The sequence below is a fragment of the Syngnathus leptorhynchus genome, chromosome 4, assembly GCF_054491065.1.
Source record: "Syngnathus leptorhynchus isolate UIUO chromosome 4, UIUO_Slep, whole genome shotgun sequence".
Classification (NCBI taxonomy): Eukaryota; Metazoa; Chordata; class Actinopteri; order Syngnathiformes; family Syngnathidae; genus Syngnathus; species Syngnathus leptorhynchus.
The window spans coordinates 17,836,393-17,853,146 of record NC_141198.1 but is presented as its reverse complement, the minus strand read 5'-3'; the positions used below and the strand labels follow the sequence as shown (position 1 = coordinate 17,853,146).

The window sequence follows — 16,754 nt, the reverse complement described above, 5'->3', positions numbered from 1 at the left end:
CAGATGGCAGGCTCTGATGTTTAGTTTGCTCTCTTCTAATGCACTTAAATCCCATTTCCTAACCAAGCCGCCTTGATGACACATTAGGGGAATACATTACGGAGTCAGCTTTGAGAGTTTTTGGATAATGTCAATTTGGAATTGATGAGGTTTTGAACACAAAGGAGTGAGCTTCATTCAGGGTGAAGTTCTTTGCACATTTTCAAAGTACCACCAGCGTATTGGGGAGCTGCTCAGCTGTTAGTTGCTCCATCCATGGCAGCAGACTGGAGGGGCTTTAGGCTCGATCCCGGCTGGCTCAGACAAACAGAACCGGCAGCTGCCACCAGCGTGGACGGCCGGGCGCGGGATAAACTGCTCACGGAAATGAAATTGAGCACGTCATGACACTATTTGACGCTGCATTGGGTAAAACAAGTTTGCTCCACATCTGAAGGCTGATTTTTTCTTTTTCTTTTCTATTAACATTTGAGGCCAATCGTCTCTTGACCCAAATGTTTCCGGCAAAAATAAAGAAACGAGCCTCACTGGTCTTATACGTTTGGAAGTGGAACGTACGCATATATGCCAAGTGCGCCTCATGTTCTTGTCTCTCCTTTTTGTGTGCTCAGCTGGAACAGGCAAGAGTCAACAAGTATTGCAGAAGAGGCCCTGGGCTGGAGAAAAATACCGCACTGATCCAATGAAGACTAAATTACTAATGTTTGTCTCTGCGTTTCGGGGAAAAGTGACATCATCGTCGCCGATTTCAAATCCTTTGTTTGACAATCCCTCCCCTGCTCCATCATGGATTTTGTTTTCATTCATTTGCTTTTCAGCAATCTCTCCCTATGTGTATCTTCCTGTCCCAGAAAGTTACGTAAGAGCGTCTGTGTTATTGGAGACCTCATTTTAGCCATCAGGTCTACCGCTGAGCCAGTCGACCGCGAGATTTGACACAACGCGACCTACTAAAAAGTATCGACTCCATTAAGAACCCGTGACGTTCGGACGGCTCGGTGTGACCCGGGCATCAGCATCGACCCTTACGGTCAGCTGGCACCTCTCAGATTTAAGTTACATAACATGTCATGGGTGTGTGGCATCAAAACAAGTCTTGTCACTTGCTGTTATGTGATCAATGTTGACTGGAAACCAGGAAAAAAAAAAAACCACAAATACAATTCTGGGATTTAGTTTAGCCGCAGACTGACAACAGCGTGCAATTCCTCGCTGACCTGATTCTTCTTATCTCGTCAAGGTTTATTTGTGATACCTCGCCACATGATAAGAGCAATTCACTGTGGGGTTGTTTCTTCGTTTGCGTCACATCATTTGTTGGTGGGTTAACAATTTTCATACATGTATTGAAAAATGCATGATCAAAAATGAGATATGTATTTTGCATGCAGGTATTTGCTCCACATTTTGGTCATACTATGACCTGAATAGCACTGGTAACAAAATATGGCTCCCCTACAGCATTTTAATTGCCCATCTCCTGATTTGGAGCCTTCAATCAACCTAATAAAAACTACAAAACCACAGGAACGTTTTGAAATCACAACATCTGAAAAGATATTCTTCTCCAACTTTCAGATGGACGTTTTTCAGTCCATTATCAAAATGACACTGTCCTCTAGTGGCATTTCTGTGTATTTGAGATATTTAATGATTGAACTTCATTTATAAGCAAGTAAACATTTCCTCTGAAAAATATCTACAAATTTCATTTAAACATTTGATTTGTCTTTCATAAGCATATCTGAAGAGTATTAAAAACGATGCAATTCGACCCCAACGCCCTTCCCAGATCTGTGACCTTCTGCGTTCGTCCATCTGGATCGATAGCGGAAATATCGTATGATACGTGTTTGATGATGTCCTATGTCTGCGAGTAGCGTATAATTTCATTGAGGTCATATCCCGTCACGGCAAAGGCGTAGCCGTCGCCATCGCAGAATTTGGCGCCGCAGATTTGTGTGTCTGTCACACACTCGTTGTGTAGATGGGCAACCTATGAAATGGAAGCATTCATTGAAAGAAAGAGAAGTTAAACGAAATAACGTGCTGTGTCTTACCTCCACACTGTTGCTTTCTGGGGTTACCGTCAGGTGCCACACCCTCACAAAAGAGTCTTCGGCTGCCGACAGGAGCTGCGTTGCACGAGGCGCATTGAATTCGACTCGTAGCCCGCCAACACGTAGTCTCGCTTTCCTCAACTCACCAGCCCCGAAAAAGGCGCAATGTCCAGTGAGTAGATCCAGCGGGCGTGGGCGTTGACTTCAGCGTGCAAAATCCCCGTCACAGCCTCGTAGAGACGGATCTGGCCTGTTCCGTAACCTGCCACCACTGTACCTTTCCACAGCTTTACAGATGAGCAGCTCATACTGGCAGAACAAAAAGCGGCAATTACATTAGAGGAGCGAGTAATTGGATAAGAGATAAGATTGAGCAGCGGAACAAACAACCAAGAAGAGTCTGGTTGCCTTGATTCAACTTAAGTGCGTTCCCACAATATATTTAGAATGACTCCACTGTAGTTCACACTGCTCCAAACGGTGTGACAATTAGCGACGAGACAAGAAAAGGGCATTTCGTTCTTACTCAAATCCACCAATTTTGTTGAGGAGCTGAAACTCTTCCCCAGACTTCCACACGCACAAGGTGCCGCCGTCATCGGCACTGACCAGGTCGGCAATGCACTCCTGCGGGAGGGAAGACAGATGTTATTGAGCTGACTTGCATCAATTCTGCCAACAGAATTCAAAAATCTATTTTGTAATAAATAATACAAAACTTATTTTATAACAACACCTGGCTGCCTGAGCACTCTGGGGCCAAGTCAGTGATGGGCTCCTTGTGCTCCTCCAGAACCTCAGACAGGGTGATGTTACTGCCTTTAGTGGGAATATCAAACACCAGGATTCCACAAGAGGACAGGCCTGGAATGACAGGAAGAGACATGAAATATGATTGAAATATTATTCTAAGCTCAAGGGAAACTTGTTTTGCTCCCTACTTACCCACACATATGTAATTCTCCCACACAGCAGCAATCCCCCGAGCAAACACTGCCTGATCTGGAGATAAAAGACACATTTATGACACATACTGGCATAATCATAACTTAATAAAATGTTTCATCAGTGAAATGGATTTTTCTTGTGCTAATGTTACCTGTTGGTGTTTCAGGAGTATCCAGTGCATGCCAATACACCATGATGGAGCCATCTGATTCATACATCTTGAAAGGAAAAGACAAAGATTCTGGAGTTAGAAACAGGATCAAGCTTTGATTCATGACCAGTCAAACATTTGTTTCATAACGTCTCACCTGGATGCCTTTTTGCGAAGTGACTACCAGCAGATCACGAGAGGGCAAAACACAAAATGCAGCCTATTGCAAGAAAACAAATGTTTCATCACAAATCAAATCTTAAAAACAACCAGAAACAAAACACTTTGTGGTCGAAAATGTCTAGCCTAAATTGTCCTCCGATTCTGGAATGATGCACAACGTAACCTGCATGATGAGCGATGGACTTGTTGCGACGTTGGGCTCCTTGGACTGCAGCTGACGGTGCGAGTAATTGAGGCCGTCCCACGACGCACTGACCATGTTGACCACATTGGCGTGGACCACCGTGAAGTAGTTGAGGCGCCGCGGAGCAATACGCAGCACGCACAGGTTGTTGTACAACGCTGATGCGCTGTTCTTAATCTGAATGCTCTTCTCTTTGTGATACATGGAAAGGATTGATGCGGTACCACTAGCAACTAGGCTAACTCGGTAGCTGCTAGCAAGCCACTAGCAACAACGCCGTAAAAACGCGGATAAAATAAAAGTGTCAATGTTGTACTGTAAAACTTCCATACGATCGATTGCCAACTATAGAAAGATTACTGGTGCTCGTGATTACTACGAGTGAAGCAAGCGCTTAGCTCGATCGGATTTCCTCGGCGTCTACCGCAGCCATAGAAACAAAAATGCTACGTCAGATCCGCGTGTTCTGTTGCTAAGCAACAGATGTCTACACCCGGAAGTAGACGCGACAAAGTCAAAAAGGCTTATCGGAGGATAAAAACAGCAACACAAAACAAATGTGAGCCGAGTATTCGGAGGTACGTTTGTATAAAAATGCATTTTAAATAAATGTATTGAATGACAACACGGTAAAGTTATGTTGCAAGTGAGTCTAATGCAAACCTTGGCACACTGTAAAGAAAAGCCATCATGAAGTACAAATAGTTATCCTCAAATAAGACACAAATGATACACTGTACACCATACGTTCAACTGAATCAACAGAAAATATAGTTGATATTTTCTACCATTGTGCATCTTCACATCAAAAGCTGTTATGTCGTTCATCTGTTAATATATGTGGCAAATTGATCAACCTGAAAAATCAAAGCGCATTAAAAAGTGTTGCACGAGTCTTTGCAGTTTTAAAAACCGCCACGGGAGTGTGCTACTGTTTGCCTTATTATACAATACTTGCCGTATACATAATTATCTTTTGATTGAAAATGTTGCTTTGTCATATTTACATGCAGAGTGTTAACACGTGTACAACCAATACAAACTTTTTTTCGTGACAAACCTTCAAGACATTACGGTAATCAGTGTTTCTGATATTTTTCCCTTCTTAGTAACGTAATATTGTCAAGATGTCGCGCTCAACATCTAAAGCCCAAGCTGACAAGGGTAAGACGCCTGCTCGACTTTCCCCACCGCCCTCCCAAGATCCAGAAGAGGAAGACATTATCCCCGGATGTCTTACTCAGAGCCAATGGATGGAAATGTTGGCCCAAGAAGAGGCGGATGATGTGGTAGGGGAAATAATGGCTGACCTGATGACCAATGTTATGGAAGGCTGTTACAATGTCCACATTGAAAGACAGGTAAAAGACATCTATTGCATGAGCATCAGAGATAAACAACTAAAGTGAACATTGTTTTTCCAGTTACCATCTTTCACTGCATACTGGGCCATGGATTACTTCATACAGACTATGGAGCAGAAATTTATGTGTCGAGATAGATGGGAAGATGTGATGGAATTGTCCGCAACAGAAGACTCAGAACCAATACCAATCACTCCAGATGTATGGGCGGAAGGTTGTTTTCCTGTTATCCACGGAACACCTCCATCTGAGCCTGTGTCACCACCACAGGTATCTTTTAACTATCACTTCTAAAAGTCTCAAGCTCAATAATCTTTTTTATTATGATAATGACAGCCTAAGCATGGAACAACTTAATTCACCTCACATTATTTTGTAGGTTTTTAATCGCTCGTGCCAATGAATTGTGTCTGTGTTTGACTCTACGTGTTCAAATGATGTAAATTAATTGATCAATATTCCACTTTGTGTATTTACATCAACCAGGAAGCTAGTATTTGTGAGGACCTTGAACTGGCATATTCTGAAGAAAATCAGCAAGATGTTCCCATCCCACAAACCAGCATCACGACTGAGCAACCTGAAGGGAAAATAAGTCCCAGCAGGCTGGTCGGTGAAGAGATTTGCCAAAAAACAAGTCCTGAGCCACCTGAAGGGAAAATAAGCCCCAGCGGGCATGTCGGTGATGAGAATTACCAAGAACCAAGTCCTGAGCAACTTGAAAGGAAAATAAGTGCAAGTCGGCATGTCAGTGACGAGATGTGCCAAGAACCAAGTCCTTGCCCCAAAGCGAAAACTTCCACCAAGAAAAAACAAAAAGCCAGAAGTATTGTCTTGCCACCTGTATCGTGTGTAGCAGAAAAAACGGAAACCAATGGTGATAATAAAGTCCCTTCTGGTTCTAAACTTACAACCACAGCATCACAACCTTCAAAAGCGAATCAAACGATAAGTAAGCTCAAGCATTCTTCCTTGCCTCGACATTGGATCACTCCTCACTATGAGATAGACAAATGCACAAAATCCAGCTTGAAAAAATCAGGTGAACATTCCAAACCTGTGCCTAGTAGTCAGCAGATTGGTTTAGTAGGAACGTCGCGGAATCCTGTGACCCGAGATCAGTCTGAGAGGATTTCTTCCGTAAAGGATGAGAAGATGATGGCTAGAGCGTTGAGGATGGACACCATCAATTTGGCCAAAGGTGTATCTCTTGTGGAGCCCCATAAAACACAAACGGGCCCACTCCCATTGAAATCACAAGCTCACGCTGCCAAGCTGAGGCCGATAAACAGTGAGTCTGTGGAAACAAATTTTCCCGTTGATCAGTTGACAACAAAACGTCCACCTCAGGTTACCCAGTTGTCGCCGTCTGACAAATTTAAATTTTGATTGGAAAAAAAAAAGAACAATTCTTTGCTCAAATCTTTAATGGATTCACCTTCATCTGAGAGCAATGTGTGTGTGTGGGGGGGCGTTTTTAAATCAAATTCTTGATAAAAGAAAACAATAAATTATATATTTATCATTTGGAAATGAGGGAATATTTTTTGGGGGTGGGGCAAAAAATTTAATGAAGCATGGCTGTAATTATATTATTTGAAGTATTCCGCTATGAATATGACTCACCTGACTTCGTGCAATTATGTTTAGATTGAACGTTACGAATAAAATTATAAATTCAATTGTGTTTTTTGTGTATTTTTATCATATCTTTTGCAATATTTTGGTGTGACGTTTCAACCTAACTTGAGAAAGCCACCCGGAAGCATATCAGCGCCGGACCAATCACGATTCACATGTACCCAGTGTGACCCAATCGGATAATGTTTTGCCAGTTAGCAGGTTTGAATGACCCGTGCACATGTGAGACAACGCTACAGTGTCTAGTGCAGTGTAGCTAAAACCTGAAGAAATTAAAAAATTAACCTCACTTTCTCGAGTGGATTAGACATGAAGAAGAAGCGGGTAAATGCTGCGTCAGTCAAGGTAAGCCTACATTTAATTTTGATTCCTAAATATCAATATGAGCCTCAAATAGTGTTTTGGGTATGCAGACATGCAGCACTGCAAACTTAAAAGGTTCAAAAGTATACAGTCATCACATGTCTAGCTAACTTCAACTTTTCTTATGACATCTCTCCTCATCGTATAATTTAAGAACAGTAAATAGCCTCAAATACCTTGTTTGTACTGTACTTGAATAATTCACGTTTGAACATCATGTCTTCAAAATGTGAGTTTGTGAAACTTTTTTTGTTTGTGTCACTAGATGATTCCAACAGAATTGACCAACAACGTAAAGGAGAAGGAGGAAAATGAACCTCCTATTAAAGTAAAAAAGAGCAACTCTGGGGAGCTGGCATACCGCCAGGTGAAGATGTCCAGAAGCGACCTGTACAGACCCCCAACAGTGGAGGAGCTCAACCAGCTGAAAGAGGCAGAAAGTTTATTTCACTGCAGCTTGCTCAAAATGCAGGTAAGACTTCAATCTCAACAACTTGAGTGTGGTGAAAAAGACCTCCACTCAATTTTCTTTTCCACCCCATCACAGATGGAGGAGCTGCTGAAAGAAGTCTCCCTCAGTGAACGCAGGAAACTACAAATCAATGCTTTTATTGAGACGGTCACGAAACTCCTGAAGAGTGTACCAGTCTCACCTGAGGTGGAGGTGCGTAATACTTATCCTACTGTGGTTCATACAATATTTGAAAATGTAGATGTGTAGAAAATTGAGGGTTTGCTCATAAGGAACCTATTGGGGGAACGATAAGAACATTCTATTTTAAAAAATGACTCATTTTAACTTCCAATGGAAAGTAGTAAAATGGCAACACACACCATTTACTGCATAATCTTTTTTTCTGTCACAGGTACACGACCTGTCATGGTTGTCCAATGATGTGAAGGTTCCTATCCTCCTGTTACCAAAAACACAAAAGGGCAAATTTCACATGGCGCCTCCCGCTTCGATTGATCTGATCGGAAGTTACCCGTTGGGAACCTGCACAAAGCCACGCGTCGTAGTAGACCTGACTGTCACAATGCCAGCTGTAAGTCCCGCTTTTCTGAGTAGAGAACAGTACAGCCAGTTTGAAATGTCTGAATATGGGACTGATGTACTTTTTATTTCATTTTTAGGATATCCTCCATCCCAAAGACTTCTTAAACCAGAGGTATCCCAGGAAAAGAGCCATCTACCTGGCAGGTCTAGCTCAATATCTGTCAACCTCCTCGGACATAGGATCCATGTCGTACTCTTGCCTTCATGGTAATCGGCTTCGACCAGTTCTGCTGCTGAAACCGACAGGTGAGCTATTAAAAGTCACAACTATTCTCTGTGCATCATATTATTCACTGTACAGGAAGTACAAGCTATTTATTTTGTGATTATGTTTTAGGTAAAGAGTCGTCCACCATGACAGTCCGCCTTCATGCTTGTCCACCTCCTGGATTCTTCAAGCCCAGACGCTTCCACCCTCAAATGAATAACATCAGGACAGGCTGGTACACCGGGGCAAATAACACACAGTCCGGTGAGACGAATGACTTTATACTGGATGTTGTCACAGCCAGAAAAATGTACCAAATAAATTTTGTCTCCATTTTGTTTTGTTTTTAAATTCCCTGCAGAGGACAGTGAGCCTCCAACTCCACATTACAATAGCTCCCTTCTTGGTGATCTGCTGGCCAGGCCTCACCTCCAGTTCCTGTCTGCTGTGAGCGCTCAATGCTCCGCTTTTCCTAACGGGGTGGCTTTGCTCAAAGTCTGGCTACGTCAGCGAGAGCTGGACCAGGTGTGTTTCCTCCTCCGCACATCGGGCTGAATGTACGCTATTGTATTTGTACAGCTTTCTCGGCGTTCCGGTGTGTACCCGTCTCTCGGGCATGTCAGAGCGAAAAGTTCCAGCTAAACCGCACCCTACTAATGATTCAAAATGTCAATAGATGGCTTGAAATATTTCCTAATCTTTTGCCTCCATTTAAGGGCACCGGGTGCTTCAACGGCTTTCTGGCCTCCATGCTCTTGGCGTACCTTCTGACCACACACAGAATCAGCAACAGCATGACTGCCTATCAGCTGCTGCGAAACACTTTGAACTTTCTGGGTACGTTGATGAAAAGCTTTTTAACGCAAAGTTGCAATCAGAACTTCGTTTTAAATTTCTTTTCGCATAACTCCCAGCAAACACAGACCTGACAATGAATGGAATCACTCTGGCTAAAGATCCCGACTCGACGGCAGTGAGTGAACCTAAAAAGACGTGAAACTTTCACAACACTGCCATTTGTGTGTTTTCCCTTCACACGTAAGTCCTTTTGTCATCTCTTTGTCCCACAGCCTTCAATGGCAGACTTTCACGATGCATTCCACGTCGTGTTCATCGATCCGTCCGGACATCTCAATATGTGTGCCGATATGACGGCTTGCACTTACAAGCAGGTAGGTACGCCCTGGACTCTAGAAATAATCTCCGCTCAACGGGTCTATGTTTTAACCACTCGGAACAAATCTCTCAGCTGCAGCAGGAGGCGTCCATGTCACTGCAGTTCTGGGATGACCCCAGCGTGGATGGTTTCCACAGCCTCCTCATGACCCCCAAGCCTATGACAAGGACCAGTGACCACATCTTCCAGTATGGCTTTTGAAATGCCATTTGATCGTCTTTATTTGAGCCTCCCATGTTGATGTATTTTTGTAACTTTCCTAGATTGTGTGACCTTGTCAAGCTGCAGTTCAGCTGTAAGAAGCTGAACTTTCTCAATGAGCTGATGGACCATAGCGGAAACTACGTGCACACGGCGCTCCCGTTTATACTGTCGCTGCTTCAGAAAGGACTTGGCCAAAGGATGAGCCTTCTCACCCACTCACTTTCCTTGGAACCTGAGGTGAGTCATTATCCAGGCATGCAAAATGAGCAGATATTTGGTTTTCTTAAGAAGCGTAACGATCGAAATAATTGGGAACAATCAGTGTGATTTCCGATTGCTTGACAGTGCAGAAAATAGATGGGTGAATGATAAATTGTTCATATGTAATTGTTCCTATTTTTCTGGTAGTGGTCGCTGGATAGCGAACCCCCAAAGTACAAGGCCCAGCCGCCTCTCACCTTTGGTTTGGTGTTGCGGCCTGAGCTGGCCACGTCTATCTTGGAACGAGGACCTCCAGCAGACAGCCCGAAGGTGACTTTAATAAGACACAGGGCAGATAGTGAAGAAACATTTGGTCAAACGATAATAAAAACAAAACTTCTTCTGTCAGGCTGCCGAGTTCCGACAGCTTTGGGGCGCTCGCTCGGAGCTCCGTCGTTTTCAGGACGGCGGCATCACTGAGGCTGTCCTGTGGGAGGGAAAAAGCATGTGGCAGAAACGGCTGGTACCGCAACAGATCATCACACACCTGCTACAGCTGTACGTACTTGCATTTTTCCAAAGTATGACTTTGCGTCAGATAGCCTGAAATTCGACTGCTTTCCATTTTCCAAACAGCCATGCAGACATCCCTGAGTCTTGCGTGCGGCATGTCGGGGCAAAGATTGATGATGTCATCAAAATAGAAAGAAAGGTAAAAAAAAAAGAAATCACACTCACCAGTTAATTTTCATCATTAAATTTGATAAATATCCTAATAAATATGACATTCTGAAAGGACAATTCTATTTACATTGCCTTTAGGAGCCGAGTACTGGAGAGGAGGAAAGTTTGCGTGTGGTTCAATCATATGATGACCTGAGCAGAAAACTGTGGAAGCTGGAGGGTCTTCCATTGTCCATTACGTCGGTGCAAGGTGCCCATCCATCACTCAGATACACACAGGTGAGTTTATTTGAAGTGGACGATAGTTTTTAGTCTGGTTTTCATTTTAAATTCCCAACCCGTGCTCTCCAAGGTGTTTCCTCCTCTGCCACTGAAATTCGACTACTCCTTCTTCGACAAAGGAAAGCCTCTCCGACTTCTGATACCCAAGGAGGGTAAACCTTGCCCGGCTTATGTGGACCCCATCACAGGTTAGTATGTCATCCAACCAATGAGTGTTTTTAGTGACATTTGCTTCTGCTTACTGGTACGTTGGGGGCTTCAGATCAGGGGATGCTTTGAGAATAATTGTCAATTTGTTTTGCCCTTTGAGACAGCTTATGATTCAGGGCTAGATAAATAAACCTGACTTGCCGTCTAAGTCAACAATGTCTGATTGATCCTTTGGTATCCCGCAGTGATCTGTCACATGGAGGGCAGCGGAAAGTGGCCTCACGATCGCCTCGCCATCCGCCACATCCGAGCCGCCTTCCACATCCGCCTGGGAGAGTTACTCAATATGCAGCATAATTACACGTGCATACCCTGTGCCACACACTTGGACGTCTGGAAGGTACTTTTGATTTGTTAGGAACAGGCATCTCTGTGCTTTTTTTTTTCCTTTTTTAACAAAATATATTTTGTCTTTTCCAGGACGGCTTTGTATTTCGCATCCAGGTGGCGTATCACAGAGAGCCCCAGGTGCTGAGGGAGCGAGTGAGTCCCGAGGGACTGCTGATGGTCCGGGACAATGAGGAGGCTCAGAGTTTGGAGATGAGGACCCTACACAAGCCTCTTCTAACCAGCACGCTGCACGGGTAAAACACAGTTTCCCACTTCAATTTATACTCGGGTACACTTTAGGCCTACTAGCGGTTGAGAAGACAAATGTTGACATTTTCTTTGTCAGTCTCCAGCAGCAACACCCTAGTTTCGGGGCCGTTTGTCGCCTGGCCAAACGTTGGCTCGGGTCCCAGCTCTTCAGTGACGATATCACAGAGGACGCGGCGGACCTTCTGGTGGCTTACCTCTTCCTGCAGCCCGCGCCATTCACCCCTCCCGGGTAAGCGTTTTGACGCCATGAGTCTCGTTTGTGGTTTTTTTTTTTTTTTTTTTTCTTGGTATGTCGGTCACATGAACATGTTTTGCCTGTCCTCAGTTCTCCTCAGGTGGGCTTCCTCCGCTTCCTTCATCTGCTCTCCTCCTTTGACTGGAGGAACAACCCGCTGGTCGTCAACCTCAACAAGCAGCTCACAGGCAGGCACTCTCACACATAGCCGTAGAAAAACAAACAGTCGCTGACCTCTTTCTATTTACACATCTGACATACTTTAACATCCCGCTCGTCGCTACGTTGTGATTGTTGTGCGCCTCTCCTCACGTGTAGCGGCCGACTACACAGAGATCAAGAATGACTTCATGGCCTCCAGGGAATCCCTACCAGTCATGTTTATAGCAACGCCTAAAGACAAAAATGTTTCGATATGGACCAAGCGAGCCCCCACTGTCCAGGTCAGTGGACCGACAAATACAAATGGAACCGACACTTCATCCATTTACATCATTTATTAAAAGAAGCATCGATATATCCACGTTATAAAATCAATATTTTCACACTATAAAACGATTTTGAAAATGTTTACAGGTTTATAGCACCAATATCAAACGGTCAATTGAATACATAAGTTAAAGTTAGCTTGGGATGGGGGTTTTTTTTTTTTTTTAGAGGTTAGATTGTATCATAAACATCGATGTAAGAAAGAATTGCATGTTCTTGGCGGGGAACAATCGCACAGCTTCCCGATCCTGGAGCCTCTCCTCAGTGCACACTGTTCTCCTGGATCACACTGTAAAAAAAAAAGGAAAAAAAGCACAATAAAGTATTGTGTTACTTACAACTATTCTCAAACAGGCTTCGTCGTATCACATACCATAGGCAGGTGGCCGTGTTTTTTTCTCAGAGCTGAAAGTTGATTTTTCTGAAGTCTATCCAAAACTTCATGCAAATCATTGATCTGGAAACAGAAGCACAAATGATCATTTTCAAATTCTAATCAAACGGCAAACATTTTCTGCAGGATTCGAGTGCTTAAGGTTTGTGCTCACCAACTGCTTTTCGTTGCCATCCGTGTTCATAAAATATCGTAAATGGCTAGCTTGGTATTCCTCCGTGCGGATCTCAGCCTGGGAGTAAAAGCTTTTGGTGATGCACACCAACGTGCAGAGAAGGTACACACAGCAGCTTGTCATGATGCGTCGCTGACCCAGATAAACTTGCCGTGCTCCACCTTACTCTTCCCCCACAACATTACAAGGAGCCTCCAAGTTGCCTCCCCTTATAAGGGGGCCGGAGGGCAGGAACTTTGGTCACGTTTCTGTTTGAGGTACCGTTTTGGGGGTTGTCGGCATTAGATTTCACCAATCCACAACTTTGGGGGGAAAAAAATGAACAAAACCGCTTGAATAAAAAAATATATACACGTAAACTCAATCGTGACAAATTGTTTTAGCAGAAGTGGCCAGCATCCTGAGAAGGGAAACAAAAATTCTTAGGCCATTATTTTTTTATTATTATTTAAGGCTGAAGAAATGCTGAACTTAAATTAATAGATGAACATTTCCCCCCAACAATTGATCTTTTCTTTCTTTTATTTATTTATTTTTTCACTCTCAGCGGACTTTTTATTTTTTATTTTAATATCGTACCACAAACGTTTGATCAATTTGAATGACGTAAGGATGTTTTGACAAGTTTACACTGTATTGTCAGTTTTGCCCCAAGCTCAAATTGAGTCATCTGTCGAAACGCTTCCGCTTTTACTGATAACGCCGACAAGTTGAAACAAATTAGGCGCCTGTTGGTCAGAGTTCATTTAATACTGTGGGAGTCATTTGTGTGTCTCAACTTAAATATTCTGATGTAAATACATTACAACTCCCATCCATTCCTCAAAGCGCAAACTATTTTGTACATTTGTTTCCTCAGATTTTGCAGCGGGTGGTAATTCTGGCTGCTGAGAGTCTCAAAGTTCTCGAACACCAGCTGATGGATGGCAGTCAAATCCAAGATATTAAGGTTAGTTGAGGTCGAGGGGGGTCATTGGAGAGATCCCGTTTGAATACATGCATTTCCATCCCCAGGTGGTCATGCGTCCTCCTCTGCAAGCTTACGACGTATTGATCCACCTGAACGTCAAGCATATTCCGCTGGTGGGCCAAGCAGTGGACCCTCCCACCGTCAACTTCAGCAGGGGCGTGGTCCCCAACGACGTAGCCACCTCAGGGGGGATGATGCCCGTCACCGACTACAACCCCGTCGCGCTCTACCTGGCAGAGCTGCGGGTGAGCGTCGTCTTGAATTATTATGGAAATAATTACGGGGGCCGCATTCTAACCACGTCATATTTAAAGCATGATGACATTTCTCATTTCGATGTAATTGGTCAGAAAGGTATAATGACTGAAATCTGGACTTTGGCATTCCATGTTTAGGACGCATTCGGAGACCTGGCCCTTTTCTTTTGTGACCCCTATGGAGGATGTGTGATTGCCGTTTTATGGAAGCCAAAGGCCTTCGCCCCTCTGCCCTTCAAGGTAAAACAGATGAAGGCGGAAATTTGCACTTAAGCCCAGAATGATTCATACCCAGCCCTCATTTGGAATCGGTGTATGGATAAAATCCTCCAATGTTTCTTCTGTCTTCTTCCTGTAGACGTCCCAGATCTCTGCTAGGAGTGTGGAGGTAACCGGCAAAGAAGCAAAGACGATTCCCAATGTAGAAGCTATACTGGAGGACTTCAAGATCATTGGAAAGGATTTGATCAGATCTGTAGAGGCCAGGACTGAAAGGTGGTCATTTTAGTCTGATATATGTTTTCACAATTTTCTATACATTTGCTTTGGAAAACACATGTAAACAAAATTGTATTTCTAAAGTTTTGAGTCATAAAAAATGGAATCATGTTGAAGCAGGTCTAATAAATATAAAGACTTTATTTCCGTTTATTTCTACTCATCTTCTCTTCACCATCAGTTATTGTTGACTTGTTTCCACAAGTATTCAGTCTGAAACATATTGTGGTTGTGTTATTTCTCAACTCCGGAATATCAGCAATGTGATGCAACATCCTTTGTATCATTCAGAGATGCCATCAATTTTCAACCATCCTTCCGCGTGGGTTCACTTCTCACTCAGTTACAGCTCACCTGTGACCCAAATGAGGATAACTTGCACCCCAATGAGCCAGAATGAGGACAAGTGAGATAGAAAATGAATCAATCCAAGTTTTGGAAGAGATCAATCATGATTTTTTTTTCTCTAGCTGCTTGGCACAGCGTTGAGCATTTTGGTGTACAATTTCACCTGAAAGTTTTTCCATGCTGGTGAAAGGGCAACTCAATTTTAGATGCTGAGGGTTCACATTAACAGCTATGAATATCAAGTGAAAGATCATGACCCGGATCTGCAGTTTTATTGCTACTCTGAAAACGCCTCCTCGTTCTCGCTATTCTGTGGTTGTCAGATCTTCCGAAAGGGTAAGTGCTTTGATTTTTCTTTCTCCCACACTTGTAAAACCTATTGACTGTCGATTGCAACAAATTTATTGACCACACTCGAGATGCCTTGACATTTTAAATACTGCATTAAAACCCAAGTTGCATGCTTTGGCGTATTTCTGACATGACAGGCAGACCGATTGGCGGCTCGATTGCGCAACAGCACGAAAAGCAACATTTCTCGTCACGCTGACACATTGGGATGTCATAAGGTGTGAAAACACGAACAGCTGTTGAAGGGCAAAATGTGTTTGGACTGAAGCAGCCCTGCGTAATTATAGGGAAAGCGGAAATGTACGACACAGGCGCATTATATAAACATCAACAATGCTATAAAATTGTGCAACCATAGTTGAATTGTACTATGTTTCTAGTTTTTATCTTCGGCTACAATGCTGAATGAGTTCATATTTATGCGAAAAAAAACTTCCTGGAGTGAGTGTTAAATCTTTTTATGCTGGAAAGCAGATGACGTGTCAAGGGAATGAGAAGAAGCAACTAATTGTGGCCGTTGCTGTCTACTGATGCCATTAGTCACGAAAAGTTGCGTTCCCTTTTTTACGTACTTTGTCGCCATTAAAAATGGGTTGCGCAATCTGTCTACCTTTCCTGAAGCAGTGTGCCTATTTGACTTTTTATGACAATGGAAAACATCTTGTAACCTCTACACTGATAAACACATCTGGTTGACACATGCGCCATACTATGCTCATCAAACATTTGCAAAACAAGCAACACCTAAGCAGACATTGTGTATGTTTCTGCTTTTCTTAGTTTGTGGTTGGGGAGGGAGTATTGTTTTCACTTCAACATTCTCTTGCAATTTTTTTTTTCCTGTAAAAGAACAACATCTGGTTTCCCTCCTTATAATACATTTGAAATTCAAATTGGAGTATTTGTCGAAATCAGCACTAAATATGCCCCACGGTCAGTCCAAATGACCTAAAAAAAAAAAAGGATGCAACCAAAACATGATGAATTAATATACAACGATTCCTTATACCCGTCCTCCATTATTTGCTTACGAAAATAATTTATAAATACATGTAGAATAAAAAATAAATAAATGCAGGACTATAGCACCCCCTAGCAAAGTTTTAATTTACGTCAAACAGTGTGACAAAACTTGCAACTTGACTTTGAATTACACATTTCTTATGGCTGAATGTTTCTTCATATATTATTCTCTAATGATTTAATTTATTATTTCATATTTGGTGATAATGTTGGACAATATCTCACGTTTCACATTTCTATTTTATGTTTTGGATGATTTGTTATTCATACTGATTAAAATGAATCGGAAATGATCCCCCTGTTACGATAGTACCGAGTAAATATCGTAAAATGTATTAGGTAGACTCCATTTAACTTCAATTATAAAGTATCAGTACTTTGACTCGAGTACGTCTTCTGGCTGACCTGATTACTTGATAAATGTGAAGCCAGGTTTCACACCTGCGCAGAACTTCCTCAAAACCAGTTGACTTCATGCGTTTCTCCTGGTTTTATTT

The 16,754-nt window shown here is 42.9% G+C and overlaps 4 protein-coding genes across 5 annotated transcripts; 2 read left to right on the top strand and 2 right to left on the bottom strand.

Annotated features, from left to right (window-relative positions):
• Window positions 1-1,627: 1,627 nt before the first annotated feature.
• Window positions 1,628-4,196, bottom strand: wdr54 (WD repeat domain 54). The gene is made up of 9 exons (XM_085910914.1): window positions 3,506-4,196; window positions 3,317-3,379; window positions 3,160-3,226; window positions 3,006-3,062; window positions 2,797-2,924; window positions 2,587-2,687; window positions 2,207-2,369; window positions 2,061-2,135; window positions 1,628-1,996 (listed from the first exon to the last, which is right to left on the bottom strand). Exons 1-9 carry the CDS (start codon window positions 3,728-3,730, stop codon window positions 1,865-1,867), a joined length of 1,011 nt encoding a protein of 336 aa, XP_085767040.1. The 5' UTR covers window positions 3,731-4,196; the 3' UTR covers window positions 1,628-1,864.
• On the top strand, window positions 3,511-6,541 carry c20h2orf81 (chromosome 20 C2orf81 homolog). Of its 2 annotated transcripts, none has more exons than XM_085910913.1 (4): window positions 3,511-3,670; window positions 4,636-4,887; window positions 4,951-5,160; window positions 5,377-6,541. In XM_085910913.1, exons 2-4 carry the CDS (start codon window positions 4,654-4,656, stop codon window positions 6,277-6,279), a joined length of 1,347 nt encoding a protein of 448 aa, XP_085767039.1. In that variant the 5' UTR covers window positions 3,511-3,670; window positions 4,636-4,653; the 3' UTR covers window positions 6,280-6,541. The 2 variants fall into 2 exon arrangements, with proteins under 2 accessions (XP_085767039.1, XP_085767038.1); XM_085910912.1 differs by lacking the exon at window positions 3,511-3,670 and adding an exon at window positions 4,029-4,104.
• A 146-nt stretch (window positions 6,542-6,687) lies between these two features.
• nol6 (nucleolar protein 6 (RNA-associated)) lies at window positions 6,688-14,678 on the top strand. The gene is made up of 26 exons (XM_085910798.1): window positions 6,688-6,876; window positions 7,160-7,366; window positions 7,442-7,558; window positions 7,761-7,940; window positions 8,029-8,197; window positions 8,289-8,423; window positions 8,521-8,684; window positions 8,876-8,996; window positions 9,074-9,132; window positions 9,230-9,331; window positions 9,409-9,524; window positions 9,600-9,777; window positions 9,949-10,071; window positions 10,151-10,299; window positions 10,378-10,453; window positions 10,564-10,704; window positions 10,778-10,895; window positions 11,103-11,257; window positions 11,338-11,501; window positions 11,594-11,746; window positions 11,843-11,940; window positions 12,071-12,195; window positions 13,670-13,759; window positions 13,825-14,025; window positions 14,176-14,277; window positions 14,396-14,678. Exons 1-26 carry the CDS (start codon window positions 6,841-6,843, stop codon window positions 14,543-14,545), a joined length of 3,429 nt encoding a protein of 1,142 aa, XP_085766924.1. The 5' UTR covers window positions 6,688-6,840; the 3' UTR covers window positions 14,546-14,678.
• Window positions 12,423-12,933, bottom strand: LOC147058593 (cocaine- and amphetamine-regulated transcript protein-like). The gene is made up of 3 exons (XM_085910799.1): window positions 12,790-12,933; window positions 12,615-12,698; window positions 12,423-12,530 (listed from the first exon to the last, which is right to left on the bottom strand). Exons 1-3 carry the CDS (start codon window positions 12,931-12,933, stop codon window positions 12,423-12,425), a joined length of 336 nt encoding a protein of 111 aa, XP_085766925.1.
• Window positions 14,679-16,754: the final 2,076 nt, after the last annotated feature.